The 25,358-nt window shown below is 20.9% G+C and overlaps 4 protein-coding genes across 4 annotated transcripts in view; 3 read left to right on the top strand and 1 right to left on the bottom strand. All coding sequences in view use genetic code 6, as the record gives it.

The window, feature by feature from the left end:
- Positions 1 to 1,856: 1,856 nt before the first annotated feature.
- TTHERM_01021950 (kinase domain protein, putative) lies at positions 1,857 to 7,843 on the top strand (the record flags this gene model as incomplete). The annotated part of the gene is made up of 20 exons (XM_001009473.3): positions 1,857 to 1,886; positions 1,945 to 1,961; positions 2,041 to 2,130; positions 2,376 to 2,465; positions 2,685 to 2,774; positions 2,875 to 2,964; positions 3,207 to 3,296; positions 3,559 to 3,648; positions 3,905 to 3,994; positions 4,242 to 4,331; positions 4,582 to 4,671; positions 4,923 to 5,012; positions 5,276 to 5,365; positions 5,623 to 5,712; positions 5,969 to 6,058; positions 6,317 to 6,406; positions 6,614 to 6,703; positions 7,196 to 7,271; positions 7,324 to 7,472; positions 7,723 to 7,843. 20 exons carry the CDS (start codon positions 1,857 to 1,859, stop codon positions 7,841 to 7,843), a joined length of 1,743 nt encoding a protein of 580 aa, XP_001009473.3.
- A 5,085-nt stretch (positions 7,844 to 12,928) lies between these two features.
- TTHERM_01021970 (transmembrane protein, putative) lies at positions 12,929 to 17,126 on the top strand (the record flags this gene model as incomplete). Its single annotated transcript, XM_001009475.2, has 4 exons — positions 12,929 to 13,162; positions 13,250 to 13,511; positions 13,577 to 13,795; positions 13,930 to 17,126. The coding sequence occupies 4 exons, from the start codon at positions 12,929 to 12,931 to the stop codon at positions 17,124 to 17,126; spliced, it is 3,912 nt and encodes a 1,303-aa protein (XP_001009475.2).
- Positions 17,127 to 17,747: 621 nt separating this feature from the next.
- TTHERM_001021971 (kinase domain protein) lies at positions 17,748 to 23,448 on the bottom strand (the record flags this gene model as incomplete). Its single annotated transcript, XM_012795979.1, has 17 exons — positions 17,748 to 17,868; positions 18,127 to 18,216; positions 18,473 to 18,562; positions 18,823 to 18,912; positions 19,166 to 19,255; positions 19,512 to 19,601; positions 19,867 to 19,956; positions 20,216 to 20,305; positions 20,564 to 20,653; positions 20,911 to 21,000; positions 21,259 to 21,348; positions 21,608 to 21,697; positions 21,962 to 22,051; positions 22,314 to 22,403; positions 22,669 to 22,758; positions 23,020 to 23,109; positions 23,423 to 23,448. 17 exons carry the CDS (start codon positions 23,446 to 23,448, stop codon positions 17,748 to 17,750), a joined length of 1,497 nt encoding a protein of 498 aa, XP_012651433.1.
- A 973-nt stretch (positions 23,449 to 24,421) lies between these two features.
- The window catches only part of TTHERM_01021990 (transmembrane protein, putative), a gene marked incomplete at both ends in the record, with an annotated part of 1,423 nt that continues 486 nt past the window's right edge, over positions 24,422 to 25,358 (top strand). Inside the window, one exon of the mRNA XM_001009477.3 lies at positions 24,422 to 25,319. Within this exon, the coding sequence (XP_001009477.3) occupies positions 24,422 to 25,319 (898 nt within the window). The remainder of the gene's footprint in view (positions 25,320 to 25,358) is intronic.

The following is a 25,358-nucleotide window of genomic DNA, read 5'->3' on the forward strand; positions in this document are numbered from 1 at the left end:
AATTAATTTTTTAAATATTACTAATTATTAAAGATTACATATTTTTAAAGTAACTTTTATATATTCATATATTAATAGATGAATTTATAGATAGGTATATATATTTTTTGTAATAGCTTGTTTGGTAAATTAAACAAAAAACTAGTTTTTTATATTACACTATTTAAATCAATCACAGAAAAACTATAACACTTTGATTATATATTCTCAATTATTTATTTTTTTATGAAGTATTTATTACACTTAATTTTCTATTTATGTAACTTATTCATTAAATCGAGTTTTACATTGAATCCTCAAGTTACATAGAATATTTTATTTTATTTTTTTAAATTAAATCAAATAATGTAACATATCAAATATGTGGTCAAACACTTTATTGGTATTAATTTATTTAAATTACTTTTTAAGTAACCAAAATAATTACAAAAAATAAATTTAATTTTTTTAGAATTTAATAATAATAATTTTTAAATTTGAAGAAATGCTAATTAAGTAAGTTTACTAACTGACTAGTTTTTTTAGAATTTAATTTACTTTTCATTAATATAAAAAAACTATTTTTAAATTAAACATTTTTATATTAATTTTTAACAAAAGTTCAAAGTTTTTTTATTTAATCAGCTTGAGTAGATTAATTCATTTTAATAAAAGATATTAGACTAAAAAATTTAATTTTACAATCATTTATTGATAATTTATCAAATATAAATAATCAGTATATGTGTTAATTAATTTGAAAATTTTGGCAATGGTAATAGATACAAATTGTTTATAAATTACCTAGATTAATTTTGTTAATTCTATAGATAAGTATCAATTTTAATATTATTATATAACTGAAACACTAATTACTTGTATATTAGTATTAATTTTAAGCAGATTCTTTTCAAAATTCATAGTTTTATATCTAAGAATTTTAATACTATTGCATTCTTTATTGAAATCATTCATCTTCTTATTTCATATATATTTTTAATTATATGTTTTAAATATAAATATTTAGATTAAATAATGAATTTTAAATTAATTTTTCTGTGATATCTCTTCATAAAACCAGATTAATAATTATTATATTTTGTTTGTTCTTTTTATCCATTTATAATTAATTAATTAAATTTCATAAATTGCTATTCAATATTTTTGAAAATATAAATAAATGATATAATAGATTAAATATTATAAAAAATTAGAAGAAGTAATTATTAATTTTTTAATTAATATCCTTTAAATTTATATAAATTAATAAAAAAAGTTTATAGGCTCTTCATTTTTATCTCATTAGGATCTCAATATTGATCTCTAGTATATTTTATTTATTAATAAATATTATTTATATTATTATTAAAATTTTTTATAAATTTAACTTTCAATTTATTTAAATAAATAATTTTTGTTTTTGATATTATCATAATTATTCATTGATTTTTATTAAAACTAAAATTTTTTAGCATTTTAACTTAATTTTTATTTGAATTTTTAATTATTTATTATTCATTTTTTATTATTTGATATATTTTCTTCATTTTTTGCTATTAAAACTTACACTTAACAAAAGCAGTTTACTAGTTTTGGATTGTAATATTTTTAATTATAAAAGTTAATTTAAAGCATTAAAGCTTTTTTAATTTATTTTATTTATTTTCCTTTTTCTTTTTATTATGATTTCTTTTTTTTTCATAATCTTATCATTTCATATTTTTTCTTCATTTTTTCCTTCTAATTAACTAGAGTGAAATGCCTATTTAATTTATAAAAGGCTAAAATTTAATATTTATTAATAACATAAAAAATAAAGCTAAATTAGCTTAAAACAGCTTTATTTTTGAGTTTTTAGAAAGCTTTAAATTGACAAAATGTAAAATTTCAAATATTATATATAAACTGTATATTCTTATAACATATCATTTTTTTGAAAAATTTAACGAACTCAAAAATCAATAGTTTTAAATAAAAACACAGTAATAAAACTCGCTTTTTTTTAATTTGTATGGGAACTTACTCTATTTAATGATATTTTTTTATTTAATATTTAAAAAGTTACAATTCAATTGGTGATAAAGGTTCTTCAGGCTTAGGTTCTGGTTTAGCAAATTGCATTAATCTCTCAAATTTGAAACTTAATCTTCGGTAAAAACAGTTTATTTATTTTGGATTGTGATATTTTTAATAAAAAAACTCATTAAACACAATAAAGCTCTTTTTTCTTTTTCTTTTTATTGTGCTTGCTTTTTTTTGTTCTTTCTTTCTTCGTTAATTTAACTCATCATTTTATTTTCAAGTTTTGGTTTTATTATTAATTAATCTTATTATTTCATATTTTTCTTCATTTTTTCCCTATTTAATGATATATTTTTTCTTCAATATTTAAAAAGTTCGAATATAATTGGTGCAATGGGTGCATCAAACTTAGGTTCTGGTTTAGCAAATTGCATTAATCTCTCAAATTTGACACTTAATCTTAGGTAAAAACAGTTTATTTATTTTGGATTGTGATATTTTTAATTATAAAAACTAATTAAAAATAATAAAGCTCTTTTTTCTTTTTCTTTTTATTTTACTTGCTTGCTTTTTTTTGTTCTTTCTTTATTTGTTAATTTAGCTCATCATTTTATTTTAAACTTTTGCTTTTATTATTAATTAATCTTATTATTTCATATTTTTTCTTCAATAATAAAAAAAAGTTATAATTTAATTGGTGATAAAGGTGCATCAGGCTTATGTTCTGCTTTAGCAAATTGCATTAATCTCTCAAATTTGACAGTTGATCTTTGGTAAAAACAGTTTATTTGTTTTGGATTGTGATATTTTTTCTTCATTTTCTCCTTTTAATTAACTATTTAATGATATATTTTTTCTTCAATATTTAAAAAGTTAAAATTATATCGGTGATGAAGGTGTATCAGGCTTAGGTTCTGCTATAGCAAGTTGCATTAATCTCTCAAATTTGACACTTGATCTTGTGTAAAAACAGTTTATTTACTTTGGATTGTGATATTTTGAATTATAAAAACTAATTAAAAACAATAAAGCTCTTTTTTCTTTTTCTTTTTATTGTTTTTGCTTTTTTTTGTTCTTTCTTTGTTAATTTAGCTCATCATTTTATTTTCAAATTTTGCTTTTATTATTAATTAACCTTATAATTTCATATTTTTCTTCATTTTTTCCCTATTTAATGATATATTTTTTCTTCAATATTTAAAAAGTTCGAATATTATTGGTGCAATAGGTTCATCAAACTTAGGTTCTGCTTTAGCAAATTGCATTAATCTCTCAAATTTGACACTTAATCTTAGGTAAAAACAGTTTATTTGTTTTGGATTGTGATATTTTTAATTATAAAAACTAATTAAAAACAATAAAGCTCTTTTTTTCTTTTTCTTTTTATTGTCCTTGCTTGCTTTTTTTTGTTCTTTCTTTATTAATTTAAGTCATCATTTTATTTTCAACTTTTGCTTTTATTATTAATTAATCTATCTTATTATTTCATATTATTTCTTCATTTTTTCCTTCTAATTTACTATTTAATGATATAATTTTTCTTCAATATTTAAAAAGTTTGAATAAAATTGGTTCAAATGGTGCATCAGGTTTAGGTTCTGCTTTAGCAAAGTGCATTAATCTCTCAAATTTGACACTTAATCTTAGGTAAAAACAGTTTATTTGTTATGGATTGTGATATTTTTAATTATAAAAACTAATTAAAAACAATAAAACTCTTTTTTCTTTTTCTTTTTGTTGTGCTTGCTAGCTTTTTTTGTTGTTTCTTTTTTAATATAAATCATTATTTTATTTTCAAATTTTGTTTTTATTATTAATTAATCTTATTATTTCATATTTTTTCATCATTTTTTCCTTCTAATTAACTATTTAATGATATATTTTTTCTTCAATATTTAAAAAGTTAAAATGAAATTGGTGATAAAGGTGCATCAGGCTTAGGTTCTGCTTTAGCAAATTGTATTAAACTCTCAAATTTAACACTTGATCTTGGGTAAAAACAGTTTATTTAGGATTGGGATATTTTTAAATATAAAAGCTAATTAAAAACAATAAAGCTCTTTTTTCTTTTTATTTTTATTTTGATTGCTTTTTTGTTCTTTCTTTGTTAATATAGCTCATCATTTTATTTTAAACTTTTGCTTTTATTATTAATTAATCTTATTATTTCATATTTTTTCTTCATTTTTTCCTTCTAATTAACTATTTAATGATATATTTTTTCTTCAATTTTTAAAAAGTTCGAATAAAATTGGTGATTAAGGTGTAACAGGCTTAGGTTCTGCTCTAGCAAATTGCATTAATCTCTCAAATTTGACACTTAATCTTCGGTAAAAATAGTTTATTTATTTTCGATTGTGATATTTTTAATAAAAAAATTTAATAAAAACAATAAATCTCTTATTTCTTTTTCTTTTTTATTTTGATTGCTTTTTTTGTTCTTTCTTTGTTAATTTAGCTCATCATATTATTTTCAACTTTTGCTTTTATTATTTATTTCTTATTATTTCATATTTTTTCTTCATTTTTTCCTTCTAATTTACTATTTAATGATATATTTTTTCTTCAATATTTAAAAAGTTCGAATAAAATTGGTGCAATAGGTGCATTAAACTTAGGTTCTTCTTTAGCAAATTGCATTAATCTCTCAAATTTGACACTTGATCTTCGGTAAAAATAGTTTATTTGTTTTTGATTGTGATATTTTTAATTATAAAAGCTAATTAAAAATAATAAAGCTCTTTTTTCTTTTTCTTTTTCTTTTGATTACTTTTTTTGTTCTTTTTTTGTTAATATAGCTCATCATTTTATTTTCAATTTTTGCTTTTATTATTAATTAATCTTTCTTATTATTTCATATTTTTCTTCACTTTTTCCTTCTAATTAACTATTTAATGATATATTTTTTCTTCAATAAAAAGTTCGAATAAAATTGGTGCAACGGGTGCATCAAACTTAGGTACAGCTTTAGCAAATTGTATTAATCTCTCAAATTTGACACTATGGCTTTAGTAAAAACTGTTTATTTATTTTGGATTGTGATATTTTTAATTATAAAAACTAATTAAAAACAATAAAACTCTTTTTTTTATTTTTCTTTTTATTGTGCTTGCTTTTTTGTTCTTTCTTTGTTAACCTATTAGCTCATCATTTTATTTTTAACTTTTGTTTTAATTATTAATTATTAATTAATCTTATTATTTCATATTTTTTCTTCATTTTTTCCTTTTAATTAACTATTTAATGATATATTTTTTCATCAATATTTAAACAGTGAAAATTAAATTGGTGCAATGGGTGCATCAGACTTAGGTTCTGCTTTAGCAAATTGCATTAATCTCTCAAATTTGACACTTGATCTTCGGTAAAAACAGTTAATTTGTTTTTGATTGTGATATTTTGAATTATAAAAACTAATTAAAAACAATAAAGCTCTTTTTTCTTTTTCTATTTATTGTTCTTGCTTTTTTTTTGCTCTTCTTTTGTTAATTTAGCTCATCATTTTATTTTCAACTTTTGCTTTTATTATTAATTAATTTTATTATTTCATATTTTTTCTTCATTTTTTCCTTCTAATTTAATACTATTTAATGATATATTTTTTCTTCAATATATCAAAAGTTCGAATAAAATTGGTGCAATGGGTGTCTCAAACTTAGGTTCTGCTTTAGCAAATTGCATTAATCTCTCAAATTTGACGTTTGATCTTCGGTAAAAACAGTTTATTTGTTTTTGATTGCGATATTTTTAATTATAAAAACAAATTAAAAAGAATAAAGCTCTTTTTTCTTTTTCTTTTTATTGTGCTTGCTTGCTTTTTTTGTTATTTCTTTGTTAATTTAGCTCATTATTTTATTTTAAACTTTTGCTTTTATTATTAATTAATCTTATTATTTCATATTTTTTCTCCATTTTTTTCTTCTAATTTACTATTTAATGAGATATTTTTTCTTCAATATTTAAAAAGTTCAAATAAAATTGGTACAATGGGTGCATCAGGCTTAGGTTCTGCTTTAGCAAATTGCATTAATCTCTCAAATTTGACACTTAATCTTAGGTAAAAACAGTTTATTTGTTTTGGATTGTGATATTTTTAATTATAAAAACTAATTAAAAACAATAAAGCTCTTTTTTTCTTTTTCTTTTTATTGTCCTTGCTTGCTTTTTTTTGTTCTTTCTTTATTAATTTAAGTCATCATTTTATTTTAAAATTTTGCTTTTAACATTAATTTATCTTATTATTTCATATTTTTTCTTCATTTTTTCCTTCTAATTAACTATTTAATGATATATTTTTTCTTCAATATTTAAAAAGTTCTAATAAAATTGGTTCAATGGGTGCATCAGGCTTAGGTTCTGGTTTAGCAAATTGCACTAATCTCTCAAATTTGACACTTGATCTTAGGTAAAAATAGTTTATTTGTTTTGGATTGTGATATTTTCAATTATAAAAACTAATTAAAAATAATAAAGCTCTTTTTTCTTTTTCTTTTTATTGCGCTTGCTTTTTTTTGTTCTTTCTTTGTTAATTTAGCTCAACATTTTATTTTTTCTTAATTTTTTCCTTCTAATTAACTATTTAATGATATATTTTTCTTCAATATTTAAAAAGTGAAAATTAAATTGGTGCAATTGGTGCATCAGGCTTAGTTTCTGCTTTAACAAATTGCATTAATCTCTCAAATTTGACACTTGATAATCGGTAAAAACAGTTTATTTGTTTTGGATTGTGATATTTTTAATTATAAAAACTAATTAAAAACAATAAAATTCTTATTTCTTTTTCTTTTTGTTGTGCTTGCTTGCTTTTTTTTGTTTTTTCTTTGTTAATTTAGCTTATCGTTTTATTTTCAAATTTTGCTTTTATTATTAATTAATCTTTTATTTCATATTATTTCTTCATTTTTTCCTTCTAATTAACTATTTAATGATATATTTTTTCTTCAATATTTAAAAAGTAAAAATTTAATTGGTGATACATACATACATACATACTCGCACATGGTTACATGCACTCGGGATAGGGGCCCTATATATAATTACTTATACATTATTATTATACGTATACCAATTTATTTATATATAATTGTGGGTAATATACTAGAAGGGAAGGGTCACCTACACCCTAATGGCATTTCTACTAATCTTCCATGATTTGACTACGCATTATGCTCGCTTCCCATTTGTATTCCAGATCTTCTGTTCAGAATGGGGCCTCCTCTTTACCTCCTATCAGATTTGGCCCTTCCCTCCTACCAAGGAGACCGCTGGTAACATTCACATTTTTACATTGAATTTTTCGAAATAAAGGGGGCGGTATAGGATTCGAACCCCCGATATCACTGCTAAGACCCTCCGACTCGCCCACTCGAGTCGCTTAGCCCTTCTTTAATTGGTGATGAAGGTGCATCAGGCTTAGGTTCTGCTTTAGCAAATTGTATTAATCTTTCAAATTTGACACTTAATCTTCGGTAAAAACAGTTTATTTGTTTTGGATTGTGATATTTTTAATTATAAAAACTAATTGAAATTATAAAACTCTTTTTTCTTTTTCTTCCTGCTTTTTTTTGTTCTTTATTTCTTTCTTTGTTAATTTAGCTCATCATTTTATTTTAAACTTTTGCTTTTATTATTAATTAATCTTATTATTTCATATTTTTTCTTTATTTTTTCATTTTAATTAACTATTTAATGATATATTTTTTCTTCAATATTAAAAAGTGAAAATTAAATTGGTGCAATGGGTGCATCAGTCTTAGGTTCAGGTTTAGCAAATTGCATTAATCTCTCAAATTTGACACTTGATCTTCGGTAAAAACAGTTAATTTGTTTTGGATTGTGATATTTTTAATTATAAAAACTTATTAAAAACAATAAAGCTCTATTTTCTTTTTCTTTTTATTGTGCTTGCTTTTTTTTGATCTTTCTTTTTTAATATAAATCATTATTTTATTTTCAACTTTTGCTTTTATGATTAATTAATTAATCTTATATTTTCATATTTTTTCTTCATTTTTTCCTTCTAATTTACTATTTAATGATATATTATTTCTTCAATATTTAAAAAGTATAAATTAAATTGGTGCAATGGGTGCATCAGTTTATAAATTTTGGATTTAAATATTTTAAACTATAAAAATGAATATAAAACAAAAAAGCTCTTTGAATTTATTTGATAGCTTTTATTTGATTTATTTTTTTATCTTTTTTATTCCACTAATGTTATTATATTTATTAATTGAAGAAATAATTTTTAATTAAAAATTTTATTCTATTTTGATATTTATTTAAAATTTATACAAATTTATTTTAATATTATTAGCCCAATGAATGCATCATAAAGATTCTAAGTAATAAGTAGGTGTCTTAAATCAAAAAGATTAGTTGTCTTTAAAAAAGTATTCTGGTGATAAACAAGTGGTGAAAATAGGATGAATAAATATTAAATGTTTGAATAATAAAATAAATTTTATTATTTAATATTTTCAAAAAGTTTTTTCATCTAAAAGATAAATAGATAAATAGATTTTATTATTGATTTTATATTTATAAATATTATTCATATTTATTTTTGTAAGTAAATAAATTATTAAAAAAAATAAAAAAATTTAAAAATTGAAAGAGGGGATTGAATTAAAGAAACTTACTATATTCTTCTAATTTCGCATTCTTATTATCCTTTATATAAAGTTTTCAACTTCTTTTTTATTCTTCTTCAATTTTAATTAACTTCAATACAAAATTTTTTTAAATTTTATACATGTTTTAGAATGATGTTAAATTTAACTTTTAGATATCAGCTAGTATAGGTAGAATTTAAAATCGGATTTAATTAATTTTTAAAAGATTTAATTATAATCTAGTTCGAGTATGTATGTTATTATTAATAATCTGATCAACCAAATAGATCATTTTATGACTTTATATTATATTCTTTTTATACTACCAACTGAAAAGGTTCTATTCATTCTGAAAATTTGATTGAACAATAGCTTCAAAATTAATTACATAATTTCATTTTATAGCTTTTATAAATATTATGAGTATACTCTTTTTATTCTGCAAAAAACAAATTCAATTATATATTATTTCAGTAATTTGATTATTGGCTTAAAAGCTTAAAATAGAACCTAATTTTAGTAACTTGGTTTATGTATTGTTTAAAGTGAATAAATTAGTTAAAATTTACATTAGCCTTTTTAAAATTTTTAAATAGAATTTATAATAAAAGTTTTATTTTGTTCAAAAGATAATGAATAAATAGTTAATTTGTGAAGTTGTTTTAGTTCTAAAAATAAACTTTTTATAATACCAGAAAAAAAATAAATATTATTTCAGTAATTTAAATTTAGCGCCAACTATAGTACTAACACAATAAATAGGATATATATTTTGTTATGAAACTCTGATATTTTAAATTAGCTGCACAAATTTATCTTTATTTAGTTTAAATTGGTATTTAATAATATTTTATAATAAAATTATTTACATTTATATAATTACTTTTTAAAAAATACTAATTACTAAAGATTACATATTTTTGAAGTGACTTTCATATACTTATAGATTGATAGATTAATTGATGGATATATATAAATATAGATATATTTTGTAATACCTTGCTTGGTAAATTAAACAAAAAACTAGTTTTTTATATTACACTATTCAATTTAATCACTGAAGCACTTTAAAACTTTAATTATCTATCCTAACTTATTTAATTTTTATGAAGTTTTACACTTACTTTTCTATTTATGGAACTCATCAAATAGAGTTTTACATTAAATCCTAAGTTACATGAATATTTTATGTTTTGTAATAAAATTAAATCAAAAACTGTAATATATAAAATATGTGGTTTTAATTATATATATATATATATCTGTTCCTGCATTTGAAATAAAACGAACCATGATATCATATATGATTTGTGTTAATAATAGCATTCTCATATGAATCAAGTCTGTTTGGATGTTTATTGAGGTTTTATAGTAAATGAATAAAATTTCTTATAATATTATTTGTATATATTACTTTCAAATTTTTGCTTTTATTCCTATGAAATGATTGGATAATTTTTAATTTTGTGTTAAAAAATAATCCATTAACTATTTTTTAATTAATTATTGTATTATTTCATAAGATTAACTATTAGAAATCAATTCATTAATTTTATTTTGATTAATTTTACTGCCAATCTTTTTTTTAACTTACAACTACAATCATTTTATTTATATTTAAGTTAAATATTTTACCTAAAATCAATCAGCCATCTTGAAAAAAATATTGTTTGAATTTTTTTTTCTTACCAAATTTTTATTTCAATATCTTTAAAGTGATATCTTTGTAATGAATTAAATAAATTCCTTTTAATTTTCTGGTAAATATATTGATAGAACCACTTTGATAAAAATTAGTTTACATAATTACAATATTTTTTATATTTAAATTCATTAAAAATTTTTGATAAATTAAGTTTTTATATTTATCTATAGTAATTAATTAATCATTTTGACAATAATATTATCATTTAAGGCAAAGAGGATATTAAGTTTGGCTAAATTAAAACTAGTTTTGTTAAAATCATTAGAAATTATAATTAATTAAAATATTCATTAAATAATAATCTTTCAAGCATAGTAAAAATAATACATATAATTATTAATTTGCAATTATACAATTTCAGTGCTTAATTAGGTAATATAAATTAAAAAATTATCTAGTTGATTAATATATATTTTCTAACAGATTAAACACATCTTTTAATATATAAATAATAAAAGCAATAATAAATGATAAATAAAAATAGAACAAAATATAAACAATAGATTAGTTAGCCTTTCAACATTTAGATGAAAGAAAAAAAGCATGATTAGAAATAAAGTACTTAGCAATCATAAACTAAGATTTCAAAAGTATCTCACAAGTTTAATAACTTGCGGCTGAGAAAGTTTTATACTGAAGAGATGATTCATTTAATTCGCCCTTTGAGACTTAACAAACTATTATCAATTATAATTATTATAATTAGTAGGATAACAATACTGTCCTTCATTTACAAGGACAAGAGTTAATACTCTAACAATTCTCATGTATCTCAAAAATAAAATTAAAAGCGACTTTAAAGTTTAGCAAGTTATCCATAGTATTTATAAATATTTCCTTTATTTGACCACTACTTAAAAGCTATAGCCCCTTATTATTCTACTATATTTATAGCTTTTGCTTTAAATATTTTTTTTATTAGTTCTTTGGTGCTATCCTTTTCACTAAAAAATTTAGAAATCAATAACATTAAATTTAAATTGTAAAAATTTTGCTAATTCTACACAACAATTTACAACCAATGGCTATTTTACGTTTCTTTAAATTCTGCATTTAAACTAATAACACTGCAAGATTTAGAATAACCAATAGATCTTATTGCTATTTCTTACATAAATATTTTCTTGACTATTGGAATAGGTATCGTTGTTATATAAATTTTAAATTTCTAAGTCAAATCAATTAAGTATTAATCAATCATAATTTTTAATACAGTCTTTTCAAAACTAGTAACTCGTGGTTTATCATAAATATTTAATTTATTTTAGAAGTATCATTTTCAAATATATTTTTATTTATACACATGAGTTATTCCATTTGAAAAAACTGTATTACAAAAAATTTACTTGAAAAATCACTCATTTTAATATTAGTTTCTACATTTACAATAAAAATTTTATTATATTATTAAACAGACAGATATACTTTTTTATAATAAAAAATTCAATACAAAATTTTATTTAAAAAAAATATTTTCTATTCAAAAGGATTCTTGATCGAAGCACATGACTTTAGTTGTTCATTTAGTGAAGAAAGTAACTACTTGGCAAAGTAGCCAGATAACACATATTTAATTTTATTTTCCTTGAGAGCTATTTTAGTTATTTTAAATTCGTTTTCAAGCCATATAGCTATTGTGTTGTACTCGACACTCTATTTTTTCTTTGAAATTATTTTTATTTTAGTGAAAGACTATTATTTATCAGAATATATAGATCGCATCTATTTATGTCTTTCAGCTGCGTCACTTTAAATTAGCCTTTGTTTTGTAGTCGAGAATTTTATATTTGAAGGATCTGATACTATTCTAATTATTATAGTTACAGTACCTATTTCTACTATTTTTGTTTTGCAGTACAAAAAAAACAAAAATGAGCAATTATTTCATATATTTTTAAATATTGAGTCTCTTTATGAGTGCAACACCTATAAATTTTTATAGATAGTAAGGATGATTATCCAATAGTCTAAGCTATGCTAAAATCATTACTTGTATAAAGGATAAGGAATTAATTACTAAGCAATTATTTAAGTTCATGAGCTTTAATGTACTTCAAACGATAAATCTTGCTTTTGCTATTTGTACAGAGCTCCTGTAAACAAATTAATATTTTCATTGAATAAATTATTAATAAACAACAATATTATTAACTCCTTCCTAATGTTAATTATTTTTATAGTTACTTTTATTTTGTTGTTTTTAACATAAAATTGTAAATTACTAATAGCATTTTTAATTATAAAATTAAATTAGAATACAAAAGAAGAACTTTTGTAGCAAGTACTCTCTGAAAAACATTTTAGAAAAGAATATATTGAACATCTATTATTTGATATTATGGAAAAATATATTGAAAATAATAAAGGTAAGAAAGAAAAAAATATGAATATCTTGAGACTGTCTCTTTTGAACTATCTTTTTGAGATAATTAATGACCCAACGAGAGCTCTTATCTTTTTGTATCGCACTTAATTCTAATTTGTTTTGAGTAATAAAATAAGGGGAGCATATAAATTTTACTTTTACTAGCTAAAAGAATTTGTGATGAAATCTTATTCTGAAATATTTTTTAATTCTAACATTCAAAATTAAAAAATAAACATGATTGGAGCCATTCTATTTGACGAGAAAATTAACATTTGTAAAAAAAAGCTCAGAGATACTTTGATTCAAACTGGAGATTTCTATGATTTTTTATGCGGGGATTATATCCCTTTGAAACAATTGGAAATTATGTCTGTGCCTTTGATAAATCTTAATTAAGAGCTGTAAAATAGCTTTTTAGAACTTTTTCAAATTAATGCGTTTGATTTGGATCTTCAATATTTGGCTAGTGTATATATCTAAGTTCTAGATTTTTAGAGTAGAAAAATCTCAGATTTTCAAAAGTAGGCTTTAAATATTTTTAATAAATCCTAAAAGATTAAAAATATCAAATAATTACAAAAATTGAAGTAAAACAATTACTTTACTGAAAATGTTTGTGTAGTTTTTTCATCGTTTTTGGAAAATGATTATATTATTAACAAAGTTTCGAATCCCTTTTTCTAGATTTTTGGGATTAAAATAAATGAAATTCTTGGTAAATAGTTGAATTTATTAGTACCAAATATAGTAAAAAGGCATCACAATAAAATGATCAAATAATTTATTGATCAAGAATCTCTAAATATAGTTTAAAAAGGTATTTATTATTTTGTAATATTCTCTTCCCTATCCAAAAATTTTTCTGTAATGTAAATAAAAAAGGAGAAAGACATGCTTTTGCTCTTGATAAAAAGGGATTTGTTTTCCCTATCACTTTGAGAATAAAAATTGAAATTTTTGAAAATGATATTGGTGTCTGCGCTTTAATTTAACGAGTAAATAAATAAAAATAATACATTTTATTTGATGATGATGGTATAATCACAGATTTTTCCAAAAAAATATTTATTGATATTTTTTAATCTATGGACTCTAAAATATGTAAAATAAATTTAATCATTTTAAATTTCTCAAAGCAATAAAAAAAGAAATATTTAGCAAAAATTTTTTTTAAAAGAAAGAAAGAATTAAATAATGAGAAAAAATAATAATTTTATTTATTTATTTTTTTATAGAAATCTAATAAAATGCATTTAGCCTGATACCTATGCTAGAGGCAGTAATGGAGAATAAGCAGTTTTATGCCTAATTTTGCAGCATTTTAGTTATTAAGAGAGAATTAATAGATTTATAAAATTCACAGAAGGAATAGCAAATACAGAATAAAACTCATAATAAAAAAGCTTATTCTCAAAACGATGATGTATTTTTAATTTAATTTAAGGTTGGAGTGTACACCACAAAATTAAATTTAAATGTAAATTATGTTGAAATTGACTTTTACGAAAGAGAAATAAATGAAATGAAAAAAAGAAGAATAATTTAAGACATAAACTATCAATAGATACTTAAAGAAAAGCAGTAAAGTTTAGGTAACAATATTTATTAGATACCTAATTTGATTAATAACAACTCTGATAGATAAACTACTTAAATATCCTTCAACTAAGATTAAAGTATGACTAAGAAGGTGATTTCCAAAACTTTTTTTTAAGAAAACGAGAGTATTAAATCGCCAACTTTGTTAAGTCCTCTAAAAAGTTAAAGAAAAATAAATAACATCTAAACAGCTTAGGATGCTAACAATAATAACTATTAGCAAGAAAATACTACAAATATTTTATAGGAAAAAATTCTTTAGGATGATCAAATGCCTTCCTCTTTTTGTGAAATATAATTAGTATCTTTGTAATTAAATAAATAAACAGGAGATTAACAAGAAACAAAAGTAAATTTATTCTCAACGATAGATGAATAAAAATCTGATGCGCCTTTTTAATCTCTTAGGACCACTCATTAACTTTAAATCAATACAAAAATAGAAGGTGAAAGAATTACATCACCTTTTTACTAAGATGATAAATATTTGTAATCTTTTAAGAATATTGAAATCAATTAAGTGGATAGTTTACAATAATTATAAAAATTAAATTATGGCTTTTAACAAAACAAAGAAGCATCTTTAAATAATTTAAATTAGTTTCAAAACAATGATTTTATGTTCTCAGAAATAAGTAATTGCTTAGTTCAGCCATAAAAAGCTATATTCTATAATAATCTTAATTAAATTTATGATGAAGAGCCAGAATCTTATAAGTCAAGTCTAAATGATAACAAAATAAATAGAATATATTCTAGAAGCACTGATTCTCATGAAGAAGAGAATGAAAAGAAAGAGTAAAGGAATGAAATTGCTAGTGTAAATTCAAGTAAATTCAGTTCAGTCGAGCTCATGAAAAGGTCTATGATTAAGAGAATACTATCAAAAGTATATACGAGAGGCTAAAAGCTTATGATTATTACAGGTATTCTAGCATTTTTGATTTTAGCTATAGTGACTATAAAAATATATTATGATAATATTAATAGCTTAGATTAATTTGTTTCTTCTTTTTTGAAAATAGATGATGCAATTTACTGTTTTGTAGATGTTATGAATATATTAGCTTTTAATAATTATGCTGAAATACTAGGTATTAAGGATAATCCATATATTATTGATACATTAAAAGATTAATAAGTTGAAAAGATAAATGTTAACACAATTTATTATCCTTTAGTCCTTAATGATTATAAACGTAATTTAGAATAACTTGTTTTACACAATGAAAGTGAAGAATCAATTAATGTACTACAGAATAACCTATTTTTAGTTTAGAAATTCACTATTGGCTTTTACGACAACTATGGAAGCTAATTGTATGTAGGAAATACAAATTTTACTCAAAATTTGCAATATACTTTAATGGAATACTACTATTCTATTTATATGTATACAGTAATGTTTGAAGATGCTTAAGAAATGTTTATATGGAATAACCTCATGGAATTAAAAGAAAGGACAAGAAACTTGCAATCAATTGTTAATCAATATGTCAACAAACAATTTAATAACATGTACAATGAATAGATAACTATTATCATATTAGTAGCCATAATTAGTGTTTCTATGGTATTGACTATAATCCCTTTAAATTTCATGATATAAATGCAGAAAGAAAAAATTATGAAACTCTTAGGTTCATTTTAACCTTAGATACTTGAATCTCAAATAAAACTTATTGAATTGGCCATTTTTAAAATAGATAATATCCATACTGTCAATGAAATGAACAAAGGTGTGTAAGATAATAATAAATCTTCGAATTAAAACAGGAAATAGATAAAACTCTTGATGGAATTGGCTCTTGATGGGAGAGAAGACAATTAGATTAACTAAAAAGGCAAGTTTAATTAAGAAATAAATGATTTCATTCCAAAATACATTAAAAGAAAGCAAAATAAAAGAAACAGATCTATCGCATCTTTTAATAGTTTACCAAAACTTAGCTTTAAAATTATTTTTATGAGCGTTGTTACTATAATACTTTTATTGATTTAGCCGTTTTTAAACATAATTTAAAATAATCCATTTCAAAGAGAGTCTAATGCTACTTTAGACGATAGAATAGCTTTAACCAGTATCTATTCTTGTTTAATTGAGAATTAAACTCCACATTATTTGAGCTAATACATGATGATTATTGAGTAATACCTTCCATCTGAAACATTTTATTACTATTATATTCAGAATATAACAGATTAGAACTAGTAATCTATTTTAGCAATATAGAACTTGACTTAAAGCCAACATATTCCAAGAAATAATGAGCAGATATTTGAAGGATTTTATAAAACCATTCTTAATGGAGACATATGCTCTGTAAAGGAATCATATCCACAATATTTTAACTCAAATATAACTCATGCTGATTGTAACAGATTATTTGGTGGAATATTGAACAGAGGATTGCTTCTTTCAATTAAAAAGGCTTTTGATACATTTTAAGAACTGTACGAAATGTATTCAATAACAGATTATTATACATTATATGATCAATGGATTTTATTCCAGTACTAGTACTCATATATAGATTTTTTTAAATTTGTATAAGTGATCACAGAGGCTGTTAATGGTATCAGGCAATACTAAAATGAGTCACTGTTACAATATAAAGACTATTTATAATCTAATTTATTCTTACTATTTATTGTATAACTCAAAATTATAACTCTCATATTCTTGATAGGATGGACTTACCTATTCTTTAAATTTGATACCCAGCTGACTCTAACAAATAAAATGTTTACATTATTCCATATTAGCTTGCTTTACGAAAACAGCTTTATCTAGTCTTATTTTAAATAAATCAAAATTCTAAATAAAAATTGACCTGTTTTTATTATGCATACAAAATTTACTGTATTTTCTCATCCTTCTTAGTGATATATTTTCAATATTGAGAAGTTTTGGAGAAAAAAATAGTTTGTTTAAGAGGAATTAATTTATTTAAGTAAATTTAATTTTTTAATTTTTTTATTTTTACAAATAATTTATTTACTTACAAAAATATAAATGATATTTATAATAAAAAAACAATAATAAAATCTAATATATTTTAGGTTAAAAAAAACTTTTTTAAAATATTAAAAAATAAAAAAAACCTTTAATATTCTATTATTAAAACATTTAATATTTATTCGTCCTTTTTTCGTTATTTGCTTATCAACTGAAATATTTTTCAAAGACAACTAATCTTTTTGATTTAAGACACTTGCTTATTACTTTGAATTTGTATGATTAATTCATTTAGCTAAAATTTTATAATAAATTAGTGTAAATTATAAATAAATATCAAATATAATAAATTTTAAATTAAAAATTTTTCTTAAATTAATAAATAAATAAAATAAAATTAGAGGAATAAAAAAGATAAAAAATTAATCAAATAAAAGCTATCAAATAAATTCAAAGAGCTTTTTTGTTTTAAATTAGTTTTAATAATTAAAAATATCACAATCCAAAACAAATAAACTCTTTTTACTCAAGTATAAGTGTCAAATTTGAGAGATTAATGCAATTTGCTAAACCAGAACCTAAGCCTGATGCACCATTTGCACCAATTTAATTATACCTTTTTAAATATTGAAGATAAAATATATCATTAAATAGTTAATTAGAAGGAAAAAATGAAGAAAAAATATGAAATAATAAGATAGATTTATTAATAATAAAAGCAAAAGTTGAAAATAAAATGATGAGTTAAATAAACAAAGAAAGAACAAAAAAAAAGCAAGCACAATAAAAAGAAAAAGAAAAAAAAGCTTTATTGTTTTTAATTAGTTTTTATAATTTAAAATATCACAATCCAAAACAAATAAACTATTTTTACATAAGGTTAAGTGTCAAATTTGAGAGATTAATGCACTTTGCTAAACCAGAACCTAAGCCTGATGCACCCTTTGCACCAATTGAATTGTAACTTTTTAAATATTGAAGAAAAAATATATCATTAAATAGTTAATTAGAAGGAAAAAATGAAGAAAGAATATGAAATAATAAGATAGATAAATTAATAATAAATGCAAAAGTTGAAAATAAAATGATGAGTTAAATAAACAAAGAAAGAACAAATAAAAGCAAGCACAATAAAAAGAAAAAGAAAAAAGAGCTTTATTGTTTTAAATTAGTTTTATAATTTAAAATATCACAATCTAAAACAAATAAATTGTTTTTACCGAAGATCAAGTTTCAAATTTGAGAGATTAATGCAATTTGCTAAACCAGAACCTAAGCCTGATGCACTTTAATCACCAATTTAATTTTTACTTTTTAAATATTGAAGAAAAAATATATCATTAAATAGTTAATTAGAAGGAAAAAATGAAGAAAGAATATGAAATAATAAGATAGATTAATTAATAATAAAAGCAAAAGTTGAAAATAAAATGATGAGTTAAATAAACTAAGAAAGAACAAAAAAAAAAAGCAAGCACACTAAAAAGAAAAAAGAAAAAAGAGCTTTATTGTTTTAAATTAGTTTTTTTATTAAAAATATCACAATCCAAAACAAATAAACTGTTTTTACTAAAGGTTAAGTGTCAAATTTGAGAGATTAATGCAATTTGCTAAACCTGAACCTAAAACTGATGCACCTTTGTCACCAATTTCATTGTAACTTTTTAAATATTGATGGCAAAATATATCATTAAGTAGTTAATTAGAAGGAAAAAATGAAGAAAAAATATGAAATATAAGATTAATTAATAATTAAAGCAAAAGTTGAAAATAAAATGATTAGTTAAATAAACAAAGAAAGAACAAAAAAAAAACAAGAAAAATAAAAAGAAAAAGAAAAAAGAGCTTTATTGTTTTAAATTAGTTTTATTAATTTAAAATATCACAATCCAAAACAAATAAACTGTTTTTACCGAAGATCAATTGTTAAATTTGAGAGATTAATGCAATTTGCGAAACCAGAACCTAAGCCTGATGCACCTTCATCACCAATTTAAACAGAACTTTTTAAATATTGGAGAAAAAATATATCATTAAATAGTTAATTAGAAGGAAAAAATGAAGAAAGAATATGAAATAATAAGATAGATTTATTAATAATAAGTGCAAAAGCTGAAAATAAAATGATGAGTTAAATAAACAAAGAAAAAACAAAAAAAAGCAAGCACAATAAAAAGAAAAAGAAAAAAGAGCTTTATTGTTTTTAATTAGTTTTATAATTTAAAATATCACAATCCAAAACAAATAAACTGTTTTTACCCAAGATCAAGTGTCAAATTTGAGAGATTAATGCAATTTGCTAAACCAGAACCTAAGCCTGATGCACCTTTATCACCAATTTAATTTTTACTTTTTAAATATTGAAGAAAAAATATATCATTAAATAGTAAATTAGAAGGAAAAAATGAAGAAAGAATATGAAATAATAAGATTGATTAATTAATAATAAAAGGAAAAGTTGAAAATAAAATGATGAGTTAAATAAACAAAGAAATAACAAAAAAAAAAGGAAGCACAATAAAAAGAAAAAGAAAAAGAAAAAAGAGCTTTATTGTTTTAAATTAGTTTTTATAATTTAAAATATCACAATCCAAAACAAATAAACTGTTTTTACCGAAGATCAAGTGTCAAATTTGAGAGATTTATGCAATTTGCTAAACTAGAACCTAAGCCTGATGCACCTTAATCACCAATTTAATTTGTACTATTTAAATATTGAAGAAAAAATATATCATTAAATAGTTAATTAGAAGGAAAAAATGAAGAAAGAATATGAAATAATAAGATTGATTAATTAATAATAAAAGCAAAAGTTGAAAATAAAATGATGAGTTAAATAAACAAAGAAATAACAAAAAAAAAAGGAAGCACAATAAAAAGAAAAAGAAAAAAGAGATTTATTGTTTTAAATTAGTTTTTATAATTTAAAATATCACAATCCAAAACAAATAAACTGTTTTTACCCAAGATCAAGTGTCAAATTTGAGAGATTAATGCAATTTGCTAAACCAGAACCTAATCCTGATGCACTCTTTGCACCAATTTAATTGTAACTTTTTAAATATTGAAGAATAAATAAATCATTAAATAGTTAATTAGAAACAAAAAATGAAGAAAGAATATGAAATAATAAGATAGATAAATTAATAATAAGTGCAAAAGTTGAAAATTAAATGATGAGTTAAATAAACAAAGAAAGAACAAAAAAAAAGCAAGCACAATAAAAAGAAAAAGAAAAAAGAGCTTTATTGTTTTAAATTAGATTTTATAATTTAATATATCACAATCCAAAACAAATAAACTATTTTTACAAAAGTTTAAGTGTCAAATTTGAGAGATTAATGGAATTTGCTATACCAGAACATAAGCCTAATACACCTTCATCACTAATTTAATTTAAACTTTTTAAATATTGAAGAAAAAATATATCATTAAATAGTTAATTAGAAGGAAAAAATGAAGAAAGAATATGAAATAATAAGATAGATTAATTAATAATAAAAGCAAAAGTTGAAAATAAAATGATGAGTTAAATAAACAAAGAAAGAACAAATAAAAGCAAGCACAATAAAAAGAAAAAGAAAAATGAGCTTTATGGTTTTTAATTAATTTTTTTTATTTAAAATATCACAATCCAAAACAAATAAACTATTTTTACCCAAGATCAAGTGTCAAAATTGATAGATTAATGGAATTTGCTAAACCAGAACCTAAGCCTGATGCACCCATAGCACCAATTTAATTGTAACTTTTTAAATATTGAAGAAAAAATACATCATTAAATAGTTAATTAGAAGGAAAAAATGAAGAAAGAATATGAAATAATAAGATAGATTAATTAATAATAAATGCAAAAGTTGAAAATAAAATGATGAGTTAAATAAACAAAGAAAGAACAAAAAAAAAGCAAGCACTATAAAAACAAAAAGAAAAAAGAGCTTTATTGTTTTAAATTAGTTTTTATAATTTAAAATATCACAATCTAAAACAAATAAACTGTTTTTACCCAAGATCAAGTGTTAAATTTGAGAGATTAATGCAATTTGCTAAACCAGAACCTAAGCCTGATGCACCCTTTGCACCAATTTAATTAATCCTTTTTAAATATTAAAGAAAAAATATATTATTAAATAGTTAATTAGAAGGAAAAAATGAAGAATATGAACTAATAAGATAGATTAATTAATAATAAAAGCAAAAGTTGAGAATAAAATGATGAGTTCAATAAACAAAAAAGAACAAAAAAAAAAGCAAGCACAATAAAAAGAAAAAGAAAAAAAAAAAGAGCTTTATTGTTTTAAATTAGTTTTTATAATTCAAAATATCACAATCCAAAACAAATAAACTGTTTTTACCCAAGATTAAGTGTCAAATTTGAGAGATTAATGCAATTTGCTAAACCTGAACCTAAGCCTGATGCAGCCATTGCACCAATTTTATTTTCACTTTTTAAATATTGAAGAAAAAATATATCATTAAATAGTTAATTAGAAGGAAAAAAAAGTTGAAGAAAGAATATGAAATAATAAGATGGATTAATTAATAATAAAAGCAAAAGTTGAAAATAAAATTATGAGTTAAATAAACTAAGAAAGAACAAAAAAAAAAGCAAGCACACTAAAAAGAAAAAAGAAAAAAGAGCTTTATTGTTTTAAATTAGTTTTTATAATTCAAAATTTCACAATTCAAAACAAATAAACTGTTTTTACCGAAGATCAAGTTTCAAATTTGAGAGATTAATGCAATTTGCTAAACCAGAACCTAAGCCTGATGCACCTTTATCACCAATTTAATTTTTACTTTTTAAATATTGAAGAAAAAATATATCATTAAATAGTTAATTAGAAGGAAAAAATGAAGAAAGAATATGAAATAATAAGATAGATTTATTAATAATAAAAGCAAAAGTTAAAAATAAAATGATGAGTTCAATAAACAAAAAAGAACAAAAAAAAAAGCAAGCACAATAAAAAAAAAAGAAAAAGAAAAAAGAGCTTTATTGTTTTTAATTAGTTTTATAATTTAAAATATCACAATCCAAAACAAATAAACTGTTTTTACCGAAGATCAAGTGTCAAATTTGAGAGATTAATGCAATTTGCTAAACCAGAACCTAAGCCTGATGCACCCTTTGCACCAATTTTATTTTCACTTTTTAAATATTGAAGAAAAAATATATCATTAAATAGTTAATTAGAAGGAAAAAATGAAGAAAGAATATAAAATAATAACATAGATTTATTAATAATAAAAGCAAAAGTTGAAAATAAAATGACGAGTTAAATAAACAAAGAAAGAACAAAAAAAAAAAGCAAGCACAATAAAAAAAAAAGAAAAAGAAAAAAGAGCTTTATTGTTTTAAATTAGTTTTTATAATTTAAAATATCACAATCCAAAACAAATAAACTATTTTTACTCAAGTATAAGTGTCAAATTTGAGAGATTAATGCAATTTGCTAAACCAGAACCTAAGCCTGATGCACCATTTGCACCAATTTAATTATGACTTTTTAAATATTGAAGAAAAAATTTATCATTAAATAGTTAATTAGAAGGAAAAAATGAAGAAAGAATATGAACTAATAATATAGATTAATTAATAATAAAAGCAAAAGTTGAAAATAAAATGATGAGTTCAATAAACAAAAAAGAACAAAAAAAAAGCAAGCACAATAAAAAGAAAAAGAAAAAAAAAAGAGCTTTATTGTTTTAAATTAGTTTTTATAATTTAAAATATCACAATCCAAAACAAATAAACTGTTTTTACTAAAGGTTAAGTGTCAAATTTGAGAGATTAATGCAATTTGCTAAACCAGAACCTAAGCCTGATGCACCTTCATCACCAATTGAATTGTAACTTTTTAAATATTGAAGAAAAAATATATCATTAAATAGTTAATTAGAAGGAAATAATAAAGAAAGAATATGAAATAATAAGATGGATTAATTAATAATAAAAGGAAAAGTTGAAAATAAAATGATGAGTTAAATAAACAAAGAACGAACAAAAAAAAGCAAGCACAACAAAAAGAAAGAGAAAAATCGAGTTTTTTTACAGGTTTTTACATTTTTTTAAACTAAAATTTTAAATATTTTTTCCGAATTTTTTTTCATTAAAATTTTTCAAAATTTATTTTTTTCAAAAAAAATGATATGTTATTAGAATATACTGTGTATATTATTTCAAATTTAGCATTTTGTGAATTAAAGCTTTCTAAAAACTCAAAAATAAAGCTTTTTTAAGCTAATTTAGCTTTATTTATTATGTTATTAAGATATATTATATTTCGCCTTTTATAAATTAAAAAGCAAGAAGGAAAAAATAAAGAAAAAATATGAAATAATAAGATGAATTAATTAATAATTAATAAAATAAACAAAGAACGAAAAAAAAAGAAATCATAAAATAAAAAGGAAAATACATCAAATAAATTAAAAGAGCTTTAATATTTTAAATTAATTTTTATAATTAAAAATATTACAATCCAAAAAAAATAAACTGCTTTTATTAAGTGTAAGTTTTAATAGCAAAAATTGAAGAAAAAATATCAAATAATAAAAAATGAATAATAAATAATTAAAAATTGAAATGAAAATTAAGTTAAAAAACTAAAAAATTTTTGTTTTAATAAAAATCAATGAATAATGATGATAATTTCAATGAAAAAAATTATTTATTCAAATAAATTGAAAGTTAATTATATAAAAATATTAATAATAATATAAATAATAATTATTAATAAAATATACTCCAGATGAATAAGGAGCTCCTAATGAGATAAAAAAGAAGAGCTTAAAAACTTTTTTTATTAATTAATATAAATTTAAATGATATTAATAAAAAAATTAATAATTACTTCTTCTAATCTATTATATTTTTTAATCTATTATATCATTTATTTTTTTTTCAAAAATATTGAATAGCAAGCAATTTATGAAATTTAATTAATTAATTATAGATGGATAAAAAGAACAAATAAATATAATAATTAATTAATTATCTAATATTAATTTATATATTTGATTTTATAAAGAGATATCACAAAAAAATTAATTTAACATTCATTATTTTAACTTAATATTTGTATTTAAAACATAAACTTTAAAATATATATTGTAGAGATGGTCAGTTATTTAATTAGTCTTATTTGAAAAAATTCTAGTATTTAATGTTCTTGAACCAAGTGTTTGAATTTTATTCTTGGTGGATGGTGTATGTTTTTTTAAATATGACTTATGGTGTCTATTTATTAATACCTAGCCAGAAATTCACTATTGGCTTTTACGACAACTATGGAAGCTAATTGTATGTAGGAAATACAAATTTTACTCAAAATTTTCAATATACTTTAATGGAATACTACTATTCTATTTATATGTATACAGTAATGTTTGAAGATGCTTAAGAAATGTTTAAATGGAATAACCTCATGGAATTAAAAGAAAGGTCAAGAAACTTGCAATCAATTGTTAATCAATATGTCAACAAACAATTTAATAACATGTACAATGAATAGATAACTATTATCATATTAGTAGCCATAATTAGTGTTTTTATGGTATTGACTATAATCCCTTTAAATTTCATGATATAAATGCAGAAAGAAAAAATTATGAAACTCTTAGGTTCATTTTAACCTTAGATACTTGAATCTCAAATAAAACTTATTGAATTGGCCATTTTTAAAATAGATAATATCCATACTGTCAATGAAATGAACAAAAGTGTGTAAGATAATAATAAATCTTAGAAATAAAACAGGAAATAGATAAAACTCTTGATGGAATTGGCTCTTGATGGGAGAGAAGACACTTAGATTAACTAAAAAGGCAAGTTTAAATAAGAAATAAATGATTTCATTCCAAAATACATTAAAAGAAAGCAAAATAAAAGAAACAGATCTATCGCATCTTTTAATAGTTTACCAAAACTTAGCTTTAAAATTATTTTTATGAGCGTTGTTACTATAATACTTTTATTGATTTAGCCGTTTTTAAACATAATTTAAAATAATCCATTTCAAAGAGAGTCTAATGCTACTTTAGAGGATAGAATAGCTTTAACCAGTATCTATTCTTTTTTATTGAGAATTAAACTCCACATTA

The sequence above is a fragment of the Tetrahymena thermophila genome (genome assembly GCF_000189635.1).
Source record: "Tetrahymena thermophila SB210 genomic scaffold scf_8254778, whole genome shotgun sequence".
In the NCBI taxonomy this organism is placed as follows: Eukaryota; Ciliophora; class Oligohymenophorea; order Hymenostomatida; family Tetrahymenidae; genus Tetrahymena; species Tetrahymena thermophila.